Source organism: Tetrao urogallus (genome assembly GCF_951394365.1).
Source record: "Tetrao urogallus genome assembly, chromosome: 8".
Taxonomy (NCBI): Eukaryota; Metazoa; Chordata; class Aves; order Galliformes; family Phasianidae; genus Tetrao; species Tetrao urogallus.
The window spans coordinates 35,340,519-35,360,496 of record NC_136821.1 but is presented as its reverse complement, the minus strand read 5'-3'; the positions used below and the strand labels follow the sequence as shown (position 1 = coordinate 35,360,496).

At 46.6% G+C, this 19,978-nt stretch overlaps 1 protein-coding gene across 1 annotated transcript; it reads left to right on the top strand.

Moving 5' to 3' along the window:
* Positions 1-8,317: 8,317 nt before the first annotated feature.
* LOC306949280 (UDP-glucuronosyltransferase 1A1-like) lies at positions 8,318-14,221 on the top strand (the record flags this gene model as incomplete). The annotated part of the gene is made up of 5 exons (XM_079539134.1): positions 8,318-9,178; positions 11,290-11,421; positions 11,672-11,759; positions 12,832-13,051; positions 13,924-14,221. The coding sequence occupies 5 exons, from the start codon at positions 8,318-8,320 to the stop codon at positions 14,219-14,221; spliced, it is 1,599 nt and encodes a 532-aa protein (XP_079395260.1).
* Positions 14,222-19,978: the final 5,757 nt, after the last annotated feature.

Below are 19,978 nucleotides of genomic sequence, written 5' to 3'. Positions count from 1 at the left end.
GCCACTTTGCAAAGGGCTCTGGAAAATCTGATCTGGAGAGTGGAAACCCTGTCTGTGACAAGGGGTTGGAACAGGGTGGGCTTCAAAGTCCCTTCCAACACAACCATTCAATAATTTCATATTACTGTAACACTACGGTAAGGCCTTCAATCAGATGAGGGGAGAGGAGGGAAAGGTAAGTTCTCTCTCTCTGTTGTGCTGCACTGGAAGTACCTCATTGTGTGGATGATGATGCATCCTGCACACCAACCTGGGATAGTGCCTCAGTCATCATCAGCCTCCTCATTCCAGACAGCATCTTGAACATCTCTTTCACATCCAGTGTTGGCCCATAGGTCTTCTAGAGATGAATGTTCAGCAGGAGAGGCCATGCCCAGAGAAGAGAGCAGCTGCTGCTAGGCACAGTGGTGATGTGGGCATGACAGATCTCCTGTGGATGCAAAAGTTTCACCCTGAGGGAGGCGATTAGAAGCACAGAGCTGCACACAGCCACTCCTGCCTCCCTTTAGAGTCACATGCCTCTCTTCCTCCAAAGAAAAACAGATAGGGTATAGCTGGTGGGAGCAGTGGCACCACCCACCCATGGACTTGGTTGAACTCTGGTGCTTGTTATCCAGCCTTTTATCAAACCAATGATTAAACATTTACCACACAGCAGTCACGTTATTGAAGGATTACAACCTATGGCATAGAGCAGATAGCTCAAAGAGCACAGGGCTGTTGCTGTTGCTTCAGAGCTGCCCGGAGTTTTCTTCCAGTGCAGCTCTCCCTCATTTCTGCAGGAATGGCCCTGCTGCTTCCTTCTCATCCACAAGTCTCAGTGTCGCTGCTTCTGCTGCTGTCCGTGCTCAGCTTGGCTGCAGGTGGGAAGCTGCTGGTGGTGTTTGTGGATGGGAGTCCCTGGTTCAGCGTGCTGGAAATGTTAGAAATTCTGAAGCAGAAAGGACATGAAATAGTCGTCGTTGCACCTGAAGCCAATTTAAATGTAAAGCCATCGGAGAATTTTATCCTGAAAACCTACCCAGTCCCGTTCACTGAGGAAGGGCTGCTTGGCAGTTTGCAGTCATTTTTAAAGGATCTATTTGAAGAAGGATCATTTCTGAAAAGATTTTTTAAAGTACGTGAAAATATAAAAAAATTCTCTGAGTCAACCGTCATATCCTGTGAACAGTTACTGCACAACAAAGAACTTATCAGATATCTCAAGGAGAGTAACTTCGATGCTCTCTTAACGGACCCTGGGTTCCCTTGTGGAGCAATACTGGCCGAGCATCTTTCACTCCCTTCTGTGTATTTCATGAGAGGAATACCATGTGGATTAGATTTTGAAGCCACGCAGTGTCCCAATCCCCCTTCATATGTTCCCAGGGCATTTTCATACCATGCAGATCACATGAACTTCCTCCAGCGTGTGAAGAATGTCATCTTTGACACCTCCAATCTCTTTCTTTGTGACTTTATTTTTAAACCATATGAAAAACTGGCTTCTGAGTTCCTTCAGCGAGATGTGACCTTGCTAGATCTCTATCGTAAGGCTTCCGTATGGCTTCTGAGGTATGACTTTGTGCTAGAATATCCAAGACCATTGATGCCCAACATGATTGCGGTTGGAGGAGTAAACTGTGCTCACAAGCAGCTCTCTCAGGTGGGTTGTGCTCTGTTTTTAGTTCTTGCCTGATACAATTCTTTGCTTCTGCTTTTGCTGCGTAGGCAGCTCCATCTTTCACTTGCAAAGTATGCTCAAACGAGAGTCAGCAAGTTGTTTCTAACTTGCTTTTGTTTTGCTTTTAAGGCATCATTCTCCCAGTTGGTTGAGGATAGGCAAGTGCGTGTGGTGAGTGTAGGCAAGTTTCCCTTCTATGTATGCCACCGGAGTGGTGCTCCGCCCTGAGAGCTTCACCCTTCATCAGGAAGCAAATCTATGTGAAGGAAATGTATCCATCAGCACTGGATTTGTAACAGACTACTTTCCATTATGTGTTATTGAACTTCCTTTTGTATTGAGTCGAGTACCTTTGGTGGTCTCATGAGTACCTCGCAGTGAGTGAAGGAAGGTTGGTAGAAAATGTGAGGGACTGTGAAACAATCATGCAGCTTGGCAAATTAACACCACTGGGAGCAGTGTCTGTTATTTACTGAGGTATTTCCACCAGGCTTCTGTCCTGGGGCACATTTCCTGCCTTACCACTGCTTTCTTTGTCAGTGAAACTGTCTGCAATACACAAGGCTATTTCCAAAGTCAGGATGAACAGGAGTGCCAGAGGTGATGAACACCCAAGCTACGAAGCAGCGTCTGTGTTCACAGGCAGACCTGAGACAGGCTGTCCTTGGTGATGTTAATAAGTGAAATGCCATCAGTGCTGTGAGACTGAAGAAGGTTTGGTGGCATGGTTGATCTTGGTGAATTATGCAACAGTTGCCAAAGTGTTTTCTTCCTTGAATTTCTTGCTGAGCCACTCCCAATTTAATAGAAATTCTTTGCTTTTATAGTGAATGTCTGTGTGGGACTTTGTACCCACTATAGGGAGGAATTGCCAAGTTCTGTGAAAAGTAGGACAAGGTACTCTATTTCCTGACTTCTCTAGTCAGATTGCTGCCAGGCACTGCAATGTGCTGCCCAGAGAACCTGAGGATGCCTCATCCGCAGAGTTGCTGAAGATCATTTTTTAATAGAGCTTTGGTCAACATGATCCACTGAGTGGATACCATGCCAGAGTACTGGGTGAGATTAGCAGTCCCTTCCAACACAACCATTCTGTGATTCTACCGTTCTGTGGGTGTATGATGGGACCTGCAAGCAGATGTGGGTAAAAGAGGGCAAAGCTGAGCCCTCCCTCTGTGCTCTGGGACTGTTCTGAGGCACAGGAAGTACCTCACCTCACTGTGTGGGTGATGATGCGTCCTGCAAACGACCCTGGGATGATGCTTCAGTCATCATCAGCCTCCCCATTCCAGACAGCATCTTGAACATCTCTTTCACATCTAGTATTGGCCCATAGGTCTTCTAGAGATGAATGTTCAGCAGGAGAGGCCATGCCCAGAGAAGAGAGAGCAGCTGCTGCTAGGCACAGTGGTGATGTGGGCATGACAGATCTCCTGTGGATGCAAAAGTTTCACCCTGAGGGAGGCTATTAGAAGCCCAGAGCCACATGGACCTATTCTGCTTCCTTCCAGGGTCACACTCCCCTCCCCCACTAAAAGAAACAGATGGGGTGTAGCTGGTGGGTGCAGTGGCACCACCCACCCATGGACTTGGTTGAACTCTAGTGCTGGCTATCCAGCCTTTTATCAAAACAGTGATTAAACATTTACCACACAGCAATTATATTATAGAAGGATCAAACTCTATGGCATAGAGCAGATACCTTAAAGAGCACAGGGCTGTTGCTGTTGCTTCAGAGCCGCTCAGAATTTTCTTCCAGTGCAGCTCTGCCACATTTGTGCAGGAATGGCCCTGCTGCTTCCTTCTCATCCACAAGTCTCAGTGTCGCTGCTTCTGCTGCTGTCTGTGCTCAGCTTGGCTGCAGGTGGGAAGCTGCTGGTGGTATCTGTGGATGGCAGTCCCTGGTTCAGCGTGCTGAAAATGTTTGAAGTCCTGAAGCAGAAAGGACATGAAATAGTCGTCGTTGCACCTGAAGCCAATATAAATGTAAAGCCATCGGAGAATTTTATTCTGAAAACCTACCCAGTCCCGCTCAGTGTGGAAGGGCTGTTTGGCAGTTTGCAGTCATATTTAAAGGATCTATTTGAAGAAGGATCATTTCTGGAAAGATTTTTTAGAGAACGTGAAAAAATGAAAAAATTATCTGAGTCAACTACTAAAGAATGTGAACAGTTACTGTACAATGAAGAACTTATCAGATTTCTCAATGAGAGTAACTTCGATGCTCTCCTTACGGAACCTGCACTGCCCTGTGGAACAATACTGGCCGAGCATCTTTCACTCCCTTTTGTGTATTTCATGATGTTTCTCCCATGTGGATTAGATTTTGAGGCCTCTCAGTGCCCCAGTCCCCCTTCTTATGTTCCCAGGGCATTTTCAGGCCATACAGATCACATGAACTTCCTCCAGCGTGTCAAGAATGTCATCTTTGACACCTCCAATCTCTTTCTATGTGACATTGTTTATAAACCACATGAAAAATTGGCTTCTGAGTTCCTTCAGCGAGATGTGACCATGGTAGATCTCTATCGTAAGGCTTCTGTATGGCTTCTGAGGTATGACTTTGTGCTAGAATATCCAAGACCATTGATGCCCAACATGATTGCAGTTGGAGGGGTAAACTGTGCTAAAAGGCAGCTCTCTCAGGTGGGTCATTCTCTTCTTTTAATTCTCCCTTGCTTCAGTTTTTTTCTTTATGCAGCTCCATCTTTCACTTGCAAAATACGCTCAAATGAGTGTTAGCAAGTTGTTTCTGACTGGCTTTCCTTTCCTTTATGAGACGCCATTCTCCAGTTGGCTGAGTACAGGAAAATGAGTGTGGCAAGAGTAGGGAAGAGTCCACCTTGAAAGCTTCAACCTTCTGTAGAAAGTGAATGTATCTGAGGTAAATTTATCTCTGAAGTGAACTCTGGATTTGTAATAGACTACTTTTCATTAGGTCTTATTCATATATTGTACGGAATGGAGTAACTTCGTTACTCTCATAAGGATCTCACAGAAAGTGATAGACAGGTCGTTGAGAATCTGAGAGGCTGTCAAAAGCATCACAGTCAGATATAATCATTCAACTTGGCAAATCTGGGGTGAAGAACTTATAGAGAAACACACAGCAGGCTTCTGCGCTGGGACACCATTGCTGCCTTACCACTTCTTTCCCTGTCCGTGAAATTGTCTGCTGTACATGGGGGTATTTCCAAAGCCAGAATTCTACAGGAATATTATGTGTCAAGTAGACTCAAGCTAGGAAGCAGCATCTGTGTTTAAATAACAGGGAGACCGCAGTCAAAAATTCCTGGGTGATGACCGTGTGATATCTGAGATGCCGTCGATGTTGTGAGCCTGAAGGAGGTATGGTGGCATGGTGGATCCCGGTGAATTGCACGAGAGCTGACAATGCATTTTTCAATGTTTTTCACCTAGAATTTCTTCCCGGGCTGCTCTGAGTAGAAGAAAAATTCTTTGCTCTTCTAGTGAAGGTCTGTAGTGGGACTTGGTAGCCATTATCGAAAGGGACTACCAGGTTCTGAGGAAAGCAGGACAAGGTGCTCTATTACCTGAGTTCCTTACTCAGAGGCTGGCCAGCTGTTCTGAGGCACTGGAAGTACCTCACTGTGTGGGTGATGTGTTCTGCAGTCAAACTGATGCCATTTTTAACAGCATCTTGGACAGCTCTTTCATATCCAGTGTTGGTCCATAGGTCTGCTAGAGATGAATGTTCAGCAGGAGAGGCCACGCCCAGAGAAGAGAGCAGCTGCTGCTAGGCGCAGTGGTGATGTGGGCATGACAGATCTGCTGTGGATGCAAAAGTTTCGTCCTGAGGGAGGCTATTAGAAGCACAGAGCTGCACACAGGCACTCCTGCCTCCTTCCAGGGTCACACACCACCCTTTCTCATAAAGGAACAGATGGGGTGTAGCTGGTGGGAGCAGTGGCACCACCCACCCATGGACTTGGTTGAACTCTAGTGCTTGTTATCCAGCCTTTTATCAAACAAGTGATTAAACATTTACCACACAGCAGTCACGTTATTGAAGGATTACAACCTATGGCATAGTGCAGATAGCTCAAAGAGCACAGGGCTGTTGCTGTTGCTTCAGAGCCGCTCAGAATTTTCTTCCAGTGCAGCTCTGCCACATTTGTGCAGGAATGGCCCTGCTGCTTCCTTCTCATCCACAAGTCTCAGTGTCGCTGCTTCTGCTGCTGTCCGTGCTCAGCTTGGCTGCAGGTGGGAAGCTGCTCGTTCTATCCGTGGATGGGAGTCCCTGGTTCAGCGTGCTGAAAATGTTTGAAGTCCTGAAGCAGAAAGGACATGAAATTGTCGTCGTTGCACCTGATGCCAATTTAAACGTAAAGCCATCAGAGAATTTTATTCTGAAAACCTACCCAGTCCCGTTCACTGAGGAAGGGCTGCTTGGCAGTTTGCAGTCATTTTTAAAGGGTCTATTTGAAGAAGGATCATTTCTGGAAAGATATTTTAGAGAACAGGAAAATATGAAAAAATTATCTGAGTCAACTGCCAAAGAATGTGAACAGTTACTGTACAATGAAGAACTTATCAGATATCTCAAGGAGAGTAACTTTGATGCTCTCTTAATGGATCCTGCACTGCCCTGTGGAGCAATACTGGCCGAGCATCTTTCACTCCCTTCTGTGTATTTCATGAGGTTAATTCTATGTGGATTAGATTTTGAGGCCACTCAGTGCCCCAGTCCCCCTTCTTATGTTCCCAGGCTACTTACAGAACATGCAGATCACATGAACTTCCTCCAGCGTGTCAAGAATGTCATCTTTGACACCTCCAATCTATTCCTTTGTGACCTTCTTTATAAACCATATGACAAACTGGTTTCTGAGTTCCTTCAGCGAGATGTGACCATGCTCGATCTCTTTCGTAAGGCTTCTGTATGGCTTCTGAGGTATGACTTTGTGCTAGAATATCCAAGACCATTGATGCCCAACATGATTGCAGTTGGAGGAGTAAACTGTCCTCACAAGCAGCTCTCTCAGGTGGGTCATTCTCTTAATTCTCCCTTGCTTCAGTTTTTTTCTTTATGCAGCTCCATCTTTCACTTGCAAAATACGCTCAAATGAGTGTTAGCAAGTTGTTTCCGACTGGCTTTCCTTTCCTTTATGAGACGCCATTCTCCAGTTGGCTGAGTACAGGAAAATGAGTGTGGCAAGAGTAGGGAAGAGTCCACCTTGAAAGCTTCAACCTTCTGTAGAAAGTGAATGTATCTGAGGTAAATTTATCTCTGAAGTGAACTCTGGATTTGTAATAGACTACTTACTTTTCATTAGGTCTTATTCATATATTGTACGGAATGGAGTAACTTCGTTACTCTCATAAGGATCTCACAGAAAGTGATAGACAGGTCGTTGAGAATCTGAGAGGCTGTCAAAAGCATCACAGTCAGATATAATCATTCAACTTGGCAAATCTGGGGTGAAGAACTTATAGAGAAACACACAGCAGGCTTCTGCGCTGGGACACCATTGCTGCCTTACCACTTCTTTCCCTGTCCGTGAAATTGTCTGCTGTACATGGGGGTATTTCCAAAGCCAGAATTCTACAGGAATATTATGTGTCAAGTAGACTCAAGCTAGGAAGCAGCATCTGTGTTTAAATAACAGGGAGACCGCAGTCAAAAATTCCTGGGTGATGACCGTGTGATATCTGAGATGCCGTCGATGTTGTGAGCCTGAAGGAGGTATGGTGGCATGGTGGATCCCGGTGAATTGCACGAGAGCTGACAATGCATTTTTCAATGTTTTTCACCTAGAATTTCTTCCCGGGCTGCTCTGAGTAGAAGAAAAATTCTTTGCTCTTCTAGTGAAGGTCTGTAGTGGGACTTGGTAGCCATTATCGAAAGGGACTACCAGGTTCTGAGGAAAGTAGGACAAGGTGCTCTATTACCTGAGTTCCTTACTCAGAGGCTGGCCAGCTGTTCTGAGGCACTGGAAGTACCTCACTGTGTGGGTGATGTGTCCTGCAGTCAAACTGATGCCATTTTTAACAGCATCTTGGACAGCTCTTTCACATCCAGTGTTGGTCCACAGGTCTTCTAGAGATGAATGTTCAGAAGGAAAGCCTTTCTTCTTTCTTCTTCTTTCTTTCTTCCTCACTTTCCGCTTTTTTTTCCTGTATGGACAGCTTCACCTTTTCATTTACAAAGTATGGTGAATTGAGAGGCAGTAAGTGGCTTCTGGCATGTTTTCTTTTCCTGTACAAGAAGGCATTCTCCCACTTGGCTGAGAAGAGATGACTTCCCCTCTGTGTCAGCCAATGGAGTGGTACTCTGCACTGAAAGCTTCAACTGGCATTAGAAAGAAGCACATGCTATCAGGAGCACAGTTCCATACAACATGCTCCCTCCCTTCTTCTGTGTTACACTCTACTGTTCATCCTGTAGAATATTCTGCAGCTTATCTATTGTATCCACCCCTTTTGCACCCACCTATGTACTTTTCTGATTTCTAGTGCTTGTTATCTGACCTCTTACTTAATCCAGGATTATACATTTACCACACTTTGGGTACATCCAAGGTTCACAGGTTATTGAGTTGCTCAGGTTACTTAAAAGTGCAGAGCTGATGCTTTTCTTTCAGAGCTGCTCAGAATTTTCTTGCAGTGCAGCTCTGCCTCATTTGTGCAGGAATGGCCCTGCTGCTTCCTTCTCATCCACAAGTCTCAGTGTCGCTGCTTCTGCTGCTGTCCGTGCTCAGCTTGGCTGCAGGTGGGAAGCTGCTGGTGGTGTTTGTGGATGGGAGTCCTTGGTTCAGCGTGCTGGAAATGTTAGAAATTCTGAAGCAGAAAGGACATGAAATAGTCGTCGTTGCACCTGATGCCAATTTACACATAAAACCGTCAGAGAATTTTGTTATGAAATCCTACACTGTCCCTTTCACACAGGAAGAGATGGATGACAATTTCCACACATTTTTTAAGGACACATTTGAAAAAGGATCATTTCTGGAAAGATTTCATAGACTGCAAGAAAAAGTAAAAAGACTCTTTGATTTAGGTTTCATATCCTGTGAACAGTTGCTGCACAACGCAGAACTTATCAGATATCTCGAGGAGACTAACTTGGATGCTCTCTTTACGGACCCTGTGTTTCCTTGTGGAGCAATACTGGCTGAGCATCTTTCCATCCCTTCTGTGTATTTCATGAGGGGAATGCCATGTGGATTGGAATTTGATGCCACCCAGTGTCCCAATCCCCCTTCTTATATCCCCAGGGCACTTACAGACCATACAGATCACATGAACTTCCTCCAGCGTGTGAAGAATGTCATCTTTGACATCTCCAATCTTTTCCTCTGCAATTTTTTTTTCCAACCATATGAAAAACTGGCTTCTGAGTTCCTTCAGCGAGATGTGATGGTATTAGATCTCTTAGGCAAGGCTTCCATTTGGCTCATGAGATATGACTTTGTGTTAGATTATCCAAGACCATTGATGCCCAACATGATTGTAATTGGAGGAATAAACTGTGTCCACAAGCAGCTCTCTCAGGTGGGTCGTACTCAGGTTTTAGTACTTGTTCTGATAGATTTCTGTGGTCATAAAAATGTAGTTTTGTATATCAGGTATTTTATTTCTGTTCAGCATGAGCTAGGCAGCTTTTTGTGAAAAAATGCTTTGCTACTCTTTCTCTGAAAGGAACAGACGGTGGGTGCAGTAGCACCATCCACACACGGACTCTAGTGCTGATTATCCAGCCTTTTATTAAACCAGTGTTTAATCATTTACTAGGCAAATGTTAGTTACCTTCCCTACCCCACCATTACTTTCATATGTCTGCACTGCTTGCTTATACCATTAGATGGCGGTCCTATCAATAGGAAAGGATAACAGGCAAGATGAATGGGGAAGTGGCTAAGAAAAGCACTTTGCACTTCATCCCTTGTGCAATGAGGAGGAAATTGCTTTCTGGAAGTCCTCCAAGATTACCAGACAAGTGTTCATGAAAAGCTGAGCTTTCCCTTTTATTCCTAACTACCTTCCAGATGCCTCTTTCAGGTTATTTCATTTTTTAATATGTCTACAAGACTTCTGCAGACCAAGTAATGCTCATTCCCTTCCCTGGAGCAGATAAGCAGTTCAGCAGGAATTTTGGAGACTGTAGCAGACATGAATTGAAACTCTACTTCTCTGGTGTAGCAGCAAGAGGTCTGCTTATTTTAAATAAGATTCTTTGTCCCAGACCTGGTCTGGAAGTGCATTTTGTTTGGACAATGCTGAACTTCATAAATATGGGTTATCCAGTTCCATTAAGGAAACCTAACATAGCTTTTCTTATTTTTTGAGCAAATGTCCACTGCACGGCCCGTTTCTCAAAGCAGGATTGTCAGAGGATTTGTAAAGGTTGTGACAAAGTTGGATTTTGGCACACAAGAACGTTTGAAGAAGATAATAAAACCAAGTGGTTGATCCCACAGAAAACAAAAGGGCTAAACACACTCTGAAACAGCAGCATCTGTTCTACTGCAATAGGAAGTAAGGAAGGGAAGTCAACCTAGCAGCCACAGAAATGCATGCCCAAAACACCCAAAACCTGAGGAGGACTTTGCAGTTCCCAGATGCCCATGAGTACATACACAACAGAGCCCTGAGTTCTCCGTTAGCTATCTGCAGTGACCTAGTGAAGAATTTGTCTTCAGAGAGATCTTCTGTGACAGAGCCACATCTGAACCGCGTTTCACCTTGTTTGCCTGCAGGAGAGATTCAGGCCTGCTGTTCAGATGCCACCTATCGGCAAGCCTTCATAAATGTCCTTCCATTTGGATTCAGTCTCAAGTAAAGGGCTGTGGGTTACGGCATTCTGGTCAGCCACAGAAATACACAACAGAGCAAAAACCAAGGGAGTCAATCTCCGTTATCCACTCAGGCCCTAAAGATTACATTTCCGTGCTAGACTTCATTCATTTTATTCCATTCCGATGTTCACAACAACTCCCTCCAACTTTGTCTCTCCTCCCTTGGCTTACCAAGTATTTTTCTATGACACTGGGTTTTCACTTCAGTCTTTGGCTGTTTGTTTTACATAAGAATTCATCTGCGTTTCCATTCCAATGGCAGATCTTCTAGTTGTTCTTTTATCAAAAATAAAAGAAACAAAGCAGATGAAGTTGGCAGCTGATGAGTATTACCCTAGTCAAAATGGACACAACATTTCAGATACCAGAAGTCAAAGCTATCTTCTTACAGAGCGCTTCAAAATCTTAAGTCTCTCTTGCAGCTGCACAGTCTGAGAAGAAGAACATCGACTCTAAATCAAGCTCATCTGTAATTCCATAAGTGTAAAAGCAAAACACAGAGTATTCACTTAAGGATTGGAAAATCATGGTGATTAACTGACCTACTTAACGGGTACATTATCTTTCTTATTGCACAGAAACTGATGTCTTTGAGCTGCACAAGTGTTTTACAATCTTTTCCCCCTCCCCTCATATCCATTCCAAACCTTGGTTCGGGCTCCATTTCTGCAAACATTCACATCCCTGCATACCTTCATTCAAACACCTGCATCCTTTTTTTTTTTTTCCCCTCCATGGAAACGTGACAGAAGTTGCCACCTGTGACATAATAGGGGTTTTGACTGAGGATGTGCTTTGTGTTGGCAGGAATTCGAAGCCATTGTAAATGCTTCTGGGGAACACGGTATTGTTGTCTTCTCGCTGGGCTCCATGGTCTCCGAGATCCCCATGAAGAAAGCCATGGAAATTGCAGATGCCTTGGGATCAGTCCCTCAAACGGTACAGTATCCCTTTCCTCCTTCCAGCACATTCAATGCTGTGTTCAGATATAGTACGTTATCTTTGGCTCCTGGATTGCTCAGCTCTCCCTTCTTTCTCCTGCTCCCCAAGTGTCAGAGAGAACATCATCCCTGTTGTTGGCAAAAGAGGTTTTGCGCAGAGACGCTGTTAGCTGTGCTTTCCAAACCAGCAGAGGAGCAGTGTGAGTGTGCTTGTTGAGAACTGACACTGTGTTTATTGCCCTCCAAAGGTTCTGTGGCGATACACAGGGGAGGCACCCCCCAACCTGCCAAAGAACGTGAAGCTTGTCAAGTGGCTGCCACAGAATGACCTCCTAGGTAGGTCTGAGATGCCTAGGGTTATACCATCTTATTGCTTTCAATTCCATCACATAGTTTCAAGGCCCCATTACCAGCATCTCTGCTGACTCTATCATTGCGGGTCTGTCTGAAACAGAATTCACCTTTTAGAAACTTCTCTAACTGCAATTTCAAGATCGCCTTACTGTTTGGAAAGGTGTTGCAACTCTCAATTATGGTATTGTAAAGTATGGGGGGAGGTTTTGTCTCTGATTATCCAGTCTCAACACTCAGCTATGCTTTCCTGCCCTGTTGTTGTCTCCTGGACTGAAGGGGGAGTTTCAATTTCTCAAGCAAGCACTTCCAGGCAGCTTCTCACACTTTTAAAGGGGGTCATATTGTGTGTTATTGCCAGGAGTGCATTTTTTTGGTGAAATGTTGTAATGTGATGGGAAGTACAGCAATAATAGCAGAGAGGGACAATACTAGGCTGTAGCAAATTAGAGCAAACTCAAACGCAGCAACCATAGAGGCAGAAACAAAGGAAGAAAGTGGAAGAAGTGCTTACTTTTGGGCGACCAGTAGGCAGGGATCTCCAACAAGATCCCCTTTTTTCCACAGCCAGCCCTTAAATGAGGTCTCTTAGGGGTGGGTCCTGGCTCCATCCTTTCCAATCAGATACAATGCACGCACCTGAGCGCCCCTGGGTTGCCCTGCCTTCCACCAGGTGCTCAATCACTGCTTCAAGCTGTGGCAGCACTTCTGCTATACTTGGCGTGACAATATGGCTCTGCTGTGGGAGACATGCAAATGGAAGACATGGTAAAAGAGAAAGCAATGACTTTGCTTTTTATGTTTCACTGGTTGTGATTTTATCCTAACACCTGAGAAGCTGTGGAGGATCTTAAGGGGCTTTTCAGAGGTTACCCAAACCAAGATGGAGCTCTACAATCCATAACGTCCCGTTCTCTGCTATATTGTTTGCCTATAAGTAACAACGCTTATGACAGCCTAAAGTTCTTAATGTACACCTAAGAATGGCATTTTTCTTTAATGTATTTTTCCTAGGTGTGTGTAACCATGACATAACGGATCTCTCTTTCTTCCACAGCTCACCCTAAGACTCGTGCCTTCATTACCCATGGAGGCTCACACGGTATTTATGAGGGCATATGCAATGCAGTGCCAATGGTGTTAATGCCTTTATTTGGAGACCAGATGGACAATGCGAAACGAGTGGAGTCACGGGGAGCAGGATTGACACTGAATATACTAGAAATGACTTCGAAAGACATATCCGATGCCCTGAAAGCAGTTATCAATGATAAAAAGTTAGTAATTCATATGCACTTTTTCTTTCTACTGCTGTATAACGCCAGCACTCTGACTTCCAGTTTAAAACAATACTGATCTGTTCTTATATCCCTTCTTACATCAGCTCCGTTGCTGAGAAGGCATCGTTTGCCCTGGATTAACCTTGTCCCACCCCTGTACCAGCACCATCCTTCTTGCAGTCTGAGATTGCAGTCTTTAGGTGATGAGAACAGCCTGATCTGAGAGGATGCAGGCGTCAGAATAGATGGAGTGCAAGTGTACTGGAAGAAATAAAGCTGACAAAAGATATTGAGATGACGAAAGATAACAGGAGATTTTGCTGACAGCTGAAACTAAGCTTTTCTACTTCTTTTTCTGTTACCTTTTCTCCTTTGTTTAGCATTGAAAGCAGCACTTTTCAAGGCTCATAACTTTACTATTTTACTTCTCTCGTGGTGGAGGTGGCAGGAAAAATGTGGAGGAGCCCCTAGCGGGCTCTCAGACAACTGACACTGCATCCTTCCGAAGGAAGTTTTTGAGTTCTTAGATTTTGGGTAGTATGCTTAGGTTGTGGTTGGACCTGATGATCTTTAAGGTCTTTTCCAACCTGAGCAATTCCATGATTCCACGGTGTTAGGAAATGTTGCTTCTCAGGAGGAGCGGTGATGCAGCAGCACGGCTGCCCATGAAGGTGGTGGGGTCAGCAGTCCTGTGGGTGTTGAAGAACTGGAAAAGTGGCACTGAGGGAATGGTCAGCGGGCATGGTGGGCACGGGGTGGTGATATCTGTGGCCTTCTCCAGCCTTAATGATTCTATGATCCTTTTTTCTCCGGGGAGTGAGTCCCAGCAGCACAAGTCACTGAACACAGCCAACGCCTTGTCTTGGCAGGTACAAAGAGAACATCCAGCGTCTCTCAGAGCTTCACCTTGACAGGCCCATCCACCCTCTGGACCTGGCTGTGCACTGGGTAGAGTTTGTCATGAAACACAAAGGGGCCCCACACCTGCGCCCTGCTGCCCATGACCTGAACTGGATCCAGTATCACTCTCTGGACGTCTTTGCCTTCCTCCTGGCTGTGGTCCTCCTCGTCCTCTTCATTTCTGTGAAGTGCTGCATGTTCTGCTGCCGCAGGTGCTGCTTTAAGAAGGGGAGAAAAAGCAAGTCAGGGAAATCAAAGACCCACTAGCAGATGAAAACACTTATGGGAGGCGAGACCTCTGCTCCAGACCTCAAGGATCAGAAAACACCTTAAATTTCACTAAAATAATTACTAGCTTTCAATCAAGAAATAATTTAATTCCCTTAGACTAACACCAAGTGTTGTTTCATTGATATTTTTTGTCTCTAATTAAGAATTAGTTGTTAAAATAATTTGTACAGTAGTGCTTCAGTCACTTGGGAAGATATCAGTGCGAAGTCCAAGGTGCCTGGCTTCCACTTCTTGATGTACAGAGGCCTCGTGGTCGCATTTTTTTTTAACCTCTTTATGTAATGGAGAAATATGGGATTTCATATGCCTTTGCTCTGAGGGTTCTGTGAGCACCATTTGCTCTACCGTGTAAGATGGAAGCACTTTGAAATCTTTGTACAGCTGTTGCTATAGAAGAGGCAAATGTTATAATCTGACATTGTATGTCACATAAGCCAAGCTAGATGCACATCTTATGTAGGCTTTGTGTGTGTTTACAATACCTGGGCTCGAGCCACACTTCAGCATGGAAGTGGTTGTAAAGCCACTGGTGTTTCACCAAGTTCCCCATCGGGCAGAGATCCGTCTCTGGAGCTCGCCAGTTGGGCAGTGTGATCTTTGGAAGCAGTTTTTAAAAACTATCTGATTGATGCTCTGTAAATGATGTTAAGGGAAAAACCCAACCCCCAGTCCTTCAAATAAATCCCCAATACAGTAATGGCTCTTGTGTTTTCTGACTTGAGGGAGGTGGGGGCACTCACCACACATGGAGAGAGCTGGAGGAAGGAATGATTCAGTGCAGCTGTGTGTGGTGCACTCAGTGAAAGGCACCAGAGTCATGCTGGGGACAGCCTGCCAGCTTGGGTTCAAAGGATGGTGGGGTTGGATGCCCTCTCTCATCAACTGGGGGAGCACAGGTGCTTTATGAACCCTTCGCTATGTAAATGTGCCATGAGCATAAAAGTGCTCTGTGGCTGATGTATTTGGAACTGGGCAGCAAAGATGGATAGTCTATAGCCAAGCCAACTTGATGTGGGTTGGACTGAACCATCTCTAGAGGTCCCTTCCAAGCCCTGCAATTCTGTTATCCCTCTGGGCAGCAAAGATGGAGTGCTCAAAAGCTGCTTCTCACTATTATCATTTCATCACTCAGTGAATACAAGGAATCTTTTCCTTGGGACATGGGAAGGGAGTTCCAACAGGGCACGAGAGATGGCTTGCTTCCCATTCACAGCTTCCACAGCTCCCCATGTCCATGAAGTGACAGCTCTGGCTGTCCCTGCAGCTCTGGGTGACAGCAGAACTTCTGTGCAGTGCTACTCAGTGACATGAGGTCCAGAGACACCTTGTGCTGCTCATCACAGCACTGAATATCAACTAGAACAGCAAGAAATGGCTGGGCGAGGCTGTGAGGTCTCCTCCTTGGAGATCTCCAGACCCACCCTAATGGCTGGGCACCACCTTTGGCCAATGGAGAAATAAGGAGAGAAAAAGAGCCAAAGCCTCAAACGCAAAGAACAACAACAACAACAAACAAACCAAGCTAAAAATCCCACTCGGCTCTAGGGAGCTGACTTTTTTCGGTTGGCAGCCTGGCAGACCGCTATGCAGAAGGGAGAGAGGGAGAGAGCAGGCGGCGCTACCGGGGACCCAGCGGCGATGCCGCACCGCGTGGTGTTCCGGCTGTGTCCAGCAGAGGGCGCCACCGCATCGCTGCCGGGCAAAACCCGAGCGGCGGTACGGGCGGCTCCGGGGCGGGGAGGCAGGGATGCTGCGGCTCTCCCGTTGCTCCTCAAAAGAAGAGCTGCACCAGGATGAGCTTGCTGCCCTTTAACTGAGTGCAGTATAGGATCACAGAATCTTTTGAGGTGGAAGGGAGCTGCTGAAAACGTGGGTGAGAGCCTCTTTGCCTCGCGCATGGCAGGGCTCTAGGGGTCACAGCAGCTTGCGGTGGGAGGATGCCGTCCCACCCCAGCTTTACGAGATGAAATCCCATCCCCAGGCTTTTCCCTGCTGCCACAGCCAGCCGCGACACCAGTATTTCCAGAAGGAGGCCCCTTTTTCCCAGACCATTGCACTCCCTCTGCGCACAGGGGGGTGTCAGAGGCCACGCACAGCTCACACCCACCAGGTTGGAAGAGTGCTGGTATGGGATTTGGCTTTGCTAGGCGGCAGGAGGTGTTCCCAGCATCAATTCCATTTCCATTAAGGACAGAAGAATGGTCTCATACGCCAGATCTGATTGCTTGGGATGATAAAAGCAAGCCATCAGCACGGGCATCATCAAATCCCAAATCTCCCAGCAGATATTGGCTGACTCACTTCCTGCATAACCTCCTTCACAAGCCGGACCAAACAAACAGGACTGGCAGATCCTTCCCCAAAATACCTCCAGTCTAGGCTGTCATGGGCACAGTCTGCTTTTTGGGGTAGATCAAAGCACGCCGTGTCTGTCACCCAGCAGCCCTCCCAGCAGGGACCCAACCACATCCCAGCAACTCACTTCAACCAGCGAGACCTCGTGAAGTGATGGCTGTGAGGTTTAATTAACGTTCAGCAAGGGGCAGTTAAAGCGGGGAAGAAACCCAAGGTTAATTACCCCCCTGGAGGCTGCTGACGATACGATGGGGCTGCCCTGTGAGCCTCAGCTGAAAACGGTTGGTCTGAGATGACTTCATCCTATCAGGAGGGATGCTGGGAGTGGGAAGCATTTGGTCATGGCAGGGAGAAGGAAGGGGAAATCAAAACCAGCTGTGCTCCTAAGGCAGGCCTCGTAAACTGCACAGTCCTTGCAGGTGTCCCTATACAATGCAGGGACACCTACATCTGGATCAGGTGCTCAGAGCCCCATCCAGCCTGACCTTGCATGTCTCCACGGATGGGGCTTCCACCACACCTATGGGTAGCCTGTGCTAGAGTCTCACTGCCCTTATTGTGAAAAAATAACTTGTTCATCCCTCCAGCCAGAGGCTCCTTTCTTCTCACCACCAGATAGCAGGGTATCCCCACCCTACATCAGCCAACTGCCATCCAGTGCAGAACTGTCAATCCATCTCCGTGGAGATGGGCTCTCTTTGGGCCTGGCTCCCTTGCACGTGGCCTTTGGGAAAACATAATACAAGAGTCTAAAAGTACCATTTATTGCTGGAAGTCTGTGATCCCAGCCCAAGGAAGAAGCTGTGAAAAGGGCATTACCAAATAAAGGGCTTTTGTGGCCAAAAGATGTGAGTGGTGATGCCACAGATGTGTGCTGGGAGCTGTCTCCAGGGACAACAACCTCCTCTTGCAGCCACCTTACTCATGTTCTATGAGGGCTCAGGCCTGATGAAGCTGACTTGGGTTATTAAGGTGAAGAGGTTATAAGGGTCATACATTCATTGAGGTTGGAAAAGAGCTCTGAGGTCATGCAGTCCAATCACCAACTCGCCACCACTGTGCTCATTAACCACGTCCCCAAAGACCCAAAGGACCAGAAGACCCAAATGCAGAAGATTCACACACTGGCTGTGCCTGGGATTCTCCCAAAGCTGAGCAGCAGGGTCAGTGAGGTCCTCATCGAAGTTGTTTTGCTGGCTCTCCTGCCAGGTACGGCTCTACACAGCCTCCTCTTGGTGAGGGGGGTCTGCCTATCAGAGGAGGGCAAACCCACTGGGAATTATGGTTTTCTGGTGCCAAAAGAAACCTGCCAGCAAGGCAAACACCTAGGAGTCGTCCTTTAATCAATTTCTCTAACCACTTGTGACCTCATATTGCAAGATTTGGGTGTCCTGACAGCCGATAATCCACCACCAGCATTCAGCTGAGAGCTACGAAGGAAGCAGAACAATTGATTTTCAGCAGGGATTTCCAGGGATAAAAACAGATGCCCAGAGACCTCCTGGCTCTTTCATCACAGTTTCTCATTTTCATTGCAGACTGCACTGGGTGTCCAGACACTGAGAGCCGCAGAGGACAAAGCAAGAATCACTGATACTGCAGATTTCTGTCCAGACACTGATAACCCAGGGGTGACCTCCCTCCCTCCCCATTCTGACATATCTCTTTCAGCCATTTAATGGCGAGCTGAGCTGATGTGAGATATCATCCTATTCCGATGGCTTGAAATGCTGCAAATGCATTGCCAAGGGGGCTGTGCTGAAGGAGGTCATTCCCTTGGTTGGACACAGGAAAAAAAAGACCAATCATTTACTTGAAGATAAAATATTAGAGGGAGTCAGACATCAGAGAAGTAACTAATGGAGAATTGCTCCTATTAGATAGGTCCAGGCTACTTAAGAATGATCATTCATAACCAGGAGCCCTAGTGGCCCTGGCCCAGCAATCCAGCTGTGCCACCCTGTGCTGCACCACGGGATGCGTTTTGCCAGGGATTAAATCAAACCAATGTCTTTTTTTTTCACCCTTGGCAAGCCGAAGCCACAGCCAGAGACAGATATCTGAATAACCCACTTTCATGGTCTGAAATTGGAATTCAGTTCCTACTGAGAGCACCACAACTGACGGTCTGTGCTGCGAGCCCAAGGCCACACGGCCTGGGCATCAGCCTGTGGGATTGACAAAAGCCTCCTGATGCCCACTGCCTTAAACCCACCCACCAGCAGACGAAATCCACTCGGTAGCACTGCAATAGCAACAGCTTTAATAGGAATATTTTTCTCCAAAAAAATTATTATTTTTTTTTTTAAAAAAAGGAACATTAAATGTAAGTACAATAACCAGTTACTGCACCAACTGCGGTCGCGATGCAAAGCCCAGGCGCAGTTCCAGACGGGCTCTCCGGACAGCGGGCAGAAGGCATCTGAAGGACGTAGCCCAGCCCCAGCAGGTGAGCAGAGCTGGGATTTCTGACTGAAGGAGGGACAAAGCAACACAGTGGTCACCCCGAAACGTGCTGAGCGTTTCACCGCGGCTCACAGCAGTCGGGGAGCTGAGCACAGCAAGCTTCGTGTCGCCGCTGAAATGTTAAGCTGGGTATAGAGTACCTGAGGTAGTTAGAGAAACCAAGGGGAGGGCAAAAAAAATAAACTGAAATTCTTCAGGGACGTCCCCATCTTGGAGTCACCAGAGAGTAAAACTGCCTGTGAGGGCTGGGGCTGCCCTTGCCTGCTCTGAACAGCCCAAAGCCGTGCTGGCACAGGCTGGATCTCTCTTGCAGGAGCTGCTCCTTATTGCATTGGAGATTTGGTTTTGCTTGGTGTGAGGAAAATGTGCTCTTACAGTGCCCTGCTCTTGTAAAGAGAAAGCAAATGCATCACGGGCTCAGGTGCTGGCAGACCACATTTATTTCTGTGCTACGCCGCGTTGCATAGGAAACTCCTTAAACCCCCTGAGGAGAAATTAAGGTGCTAATTATTTCTGGTGGGGTCCTGTGAGGGGAGACTGCTTCTGGGGGTGTCGCTTTGAAAAGAGGATGTAAAGCAGTGAAGCTGTGGGAAGACATTCCCTCCCGAGGCTGCCAGCACCATCAGATGCCCACTCACCACCTGCACCTGCAAATCCATGGGCAGTGCCCCACACCTGGCTCTTCCAGGGAGATTGTATCACCTGCAGCCTCCCAAGAGAAGAAATCAAGCCTAAGTGTCACCACCTCCTGCTCCTGGCTGCTGAGAGCCCAGCCTGTTGGCCACAGCAGCCGCTTTTGTGTGCTTCTACTGCGTTTGTCAAAGATGCCTTCCCCACTCTTTCTGTTTTTCTGGTTCAACCTGAAAGAAAATCAACCTTAACAATCCGTCTTCCTCGCTATAAAGAGACTTT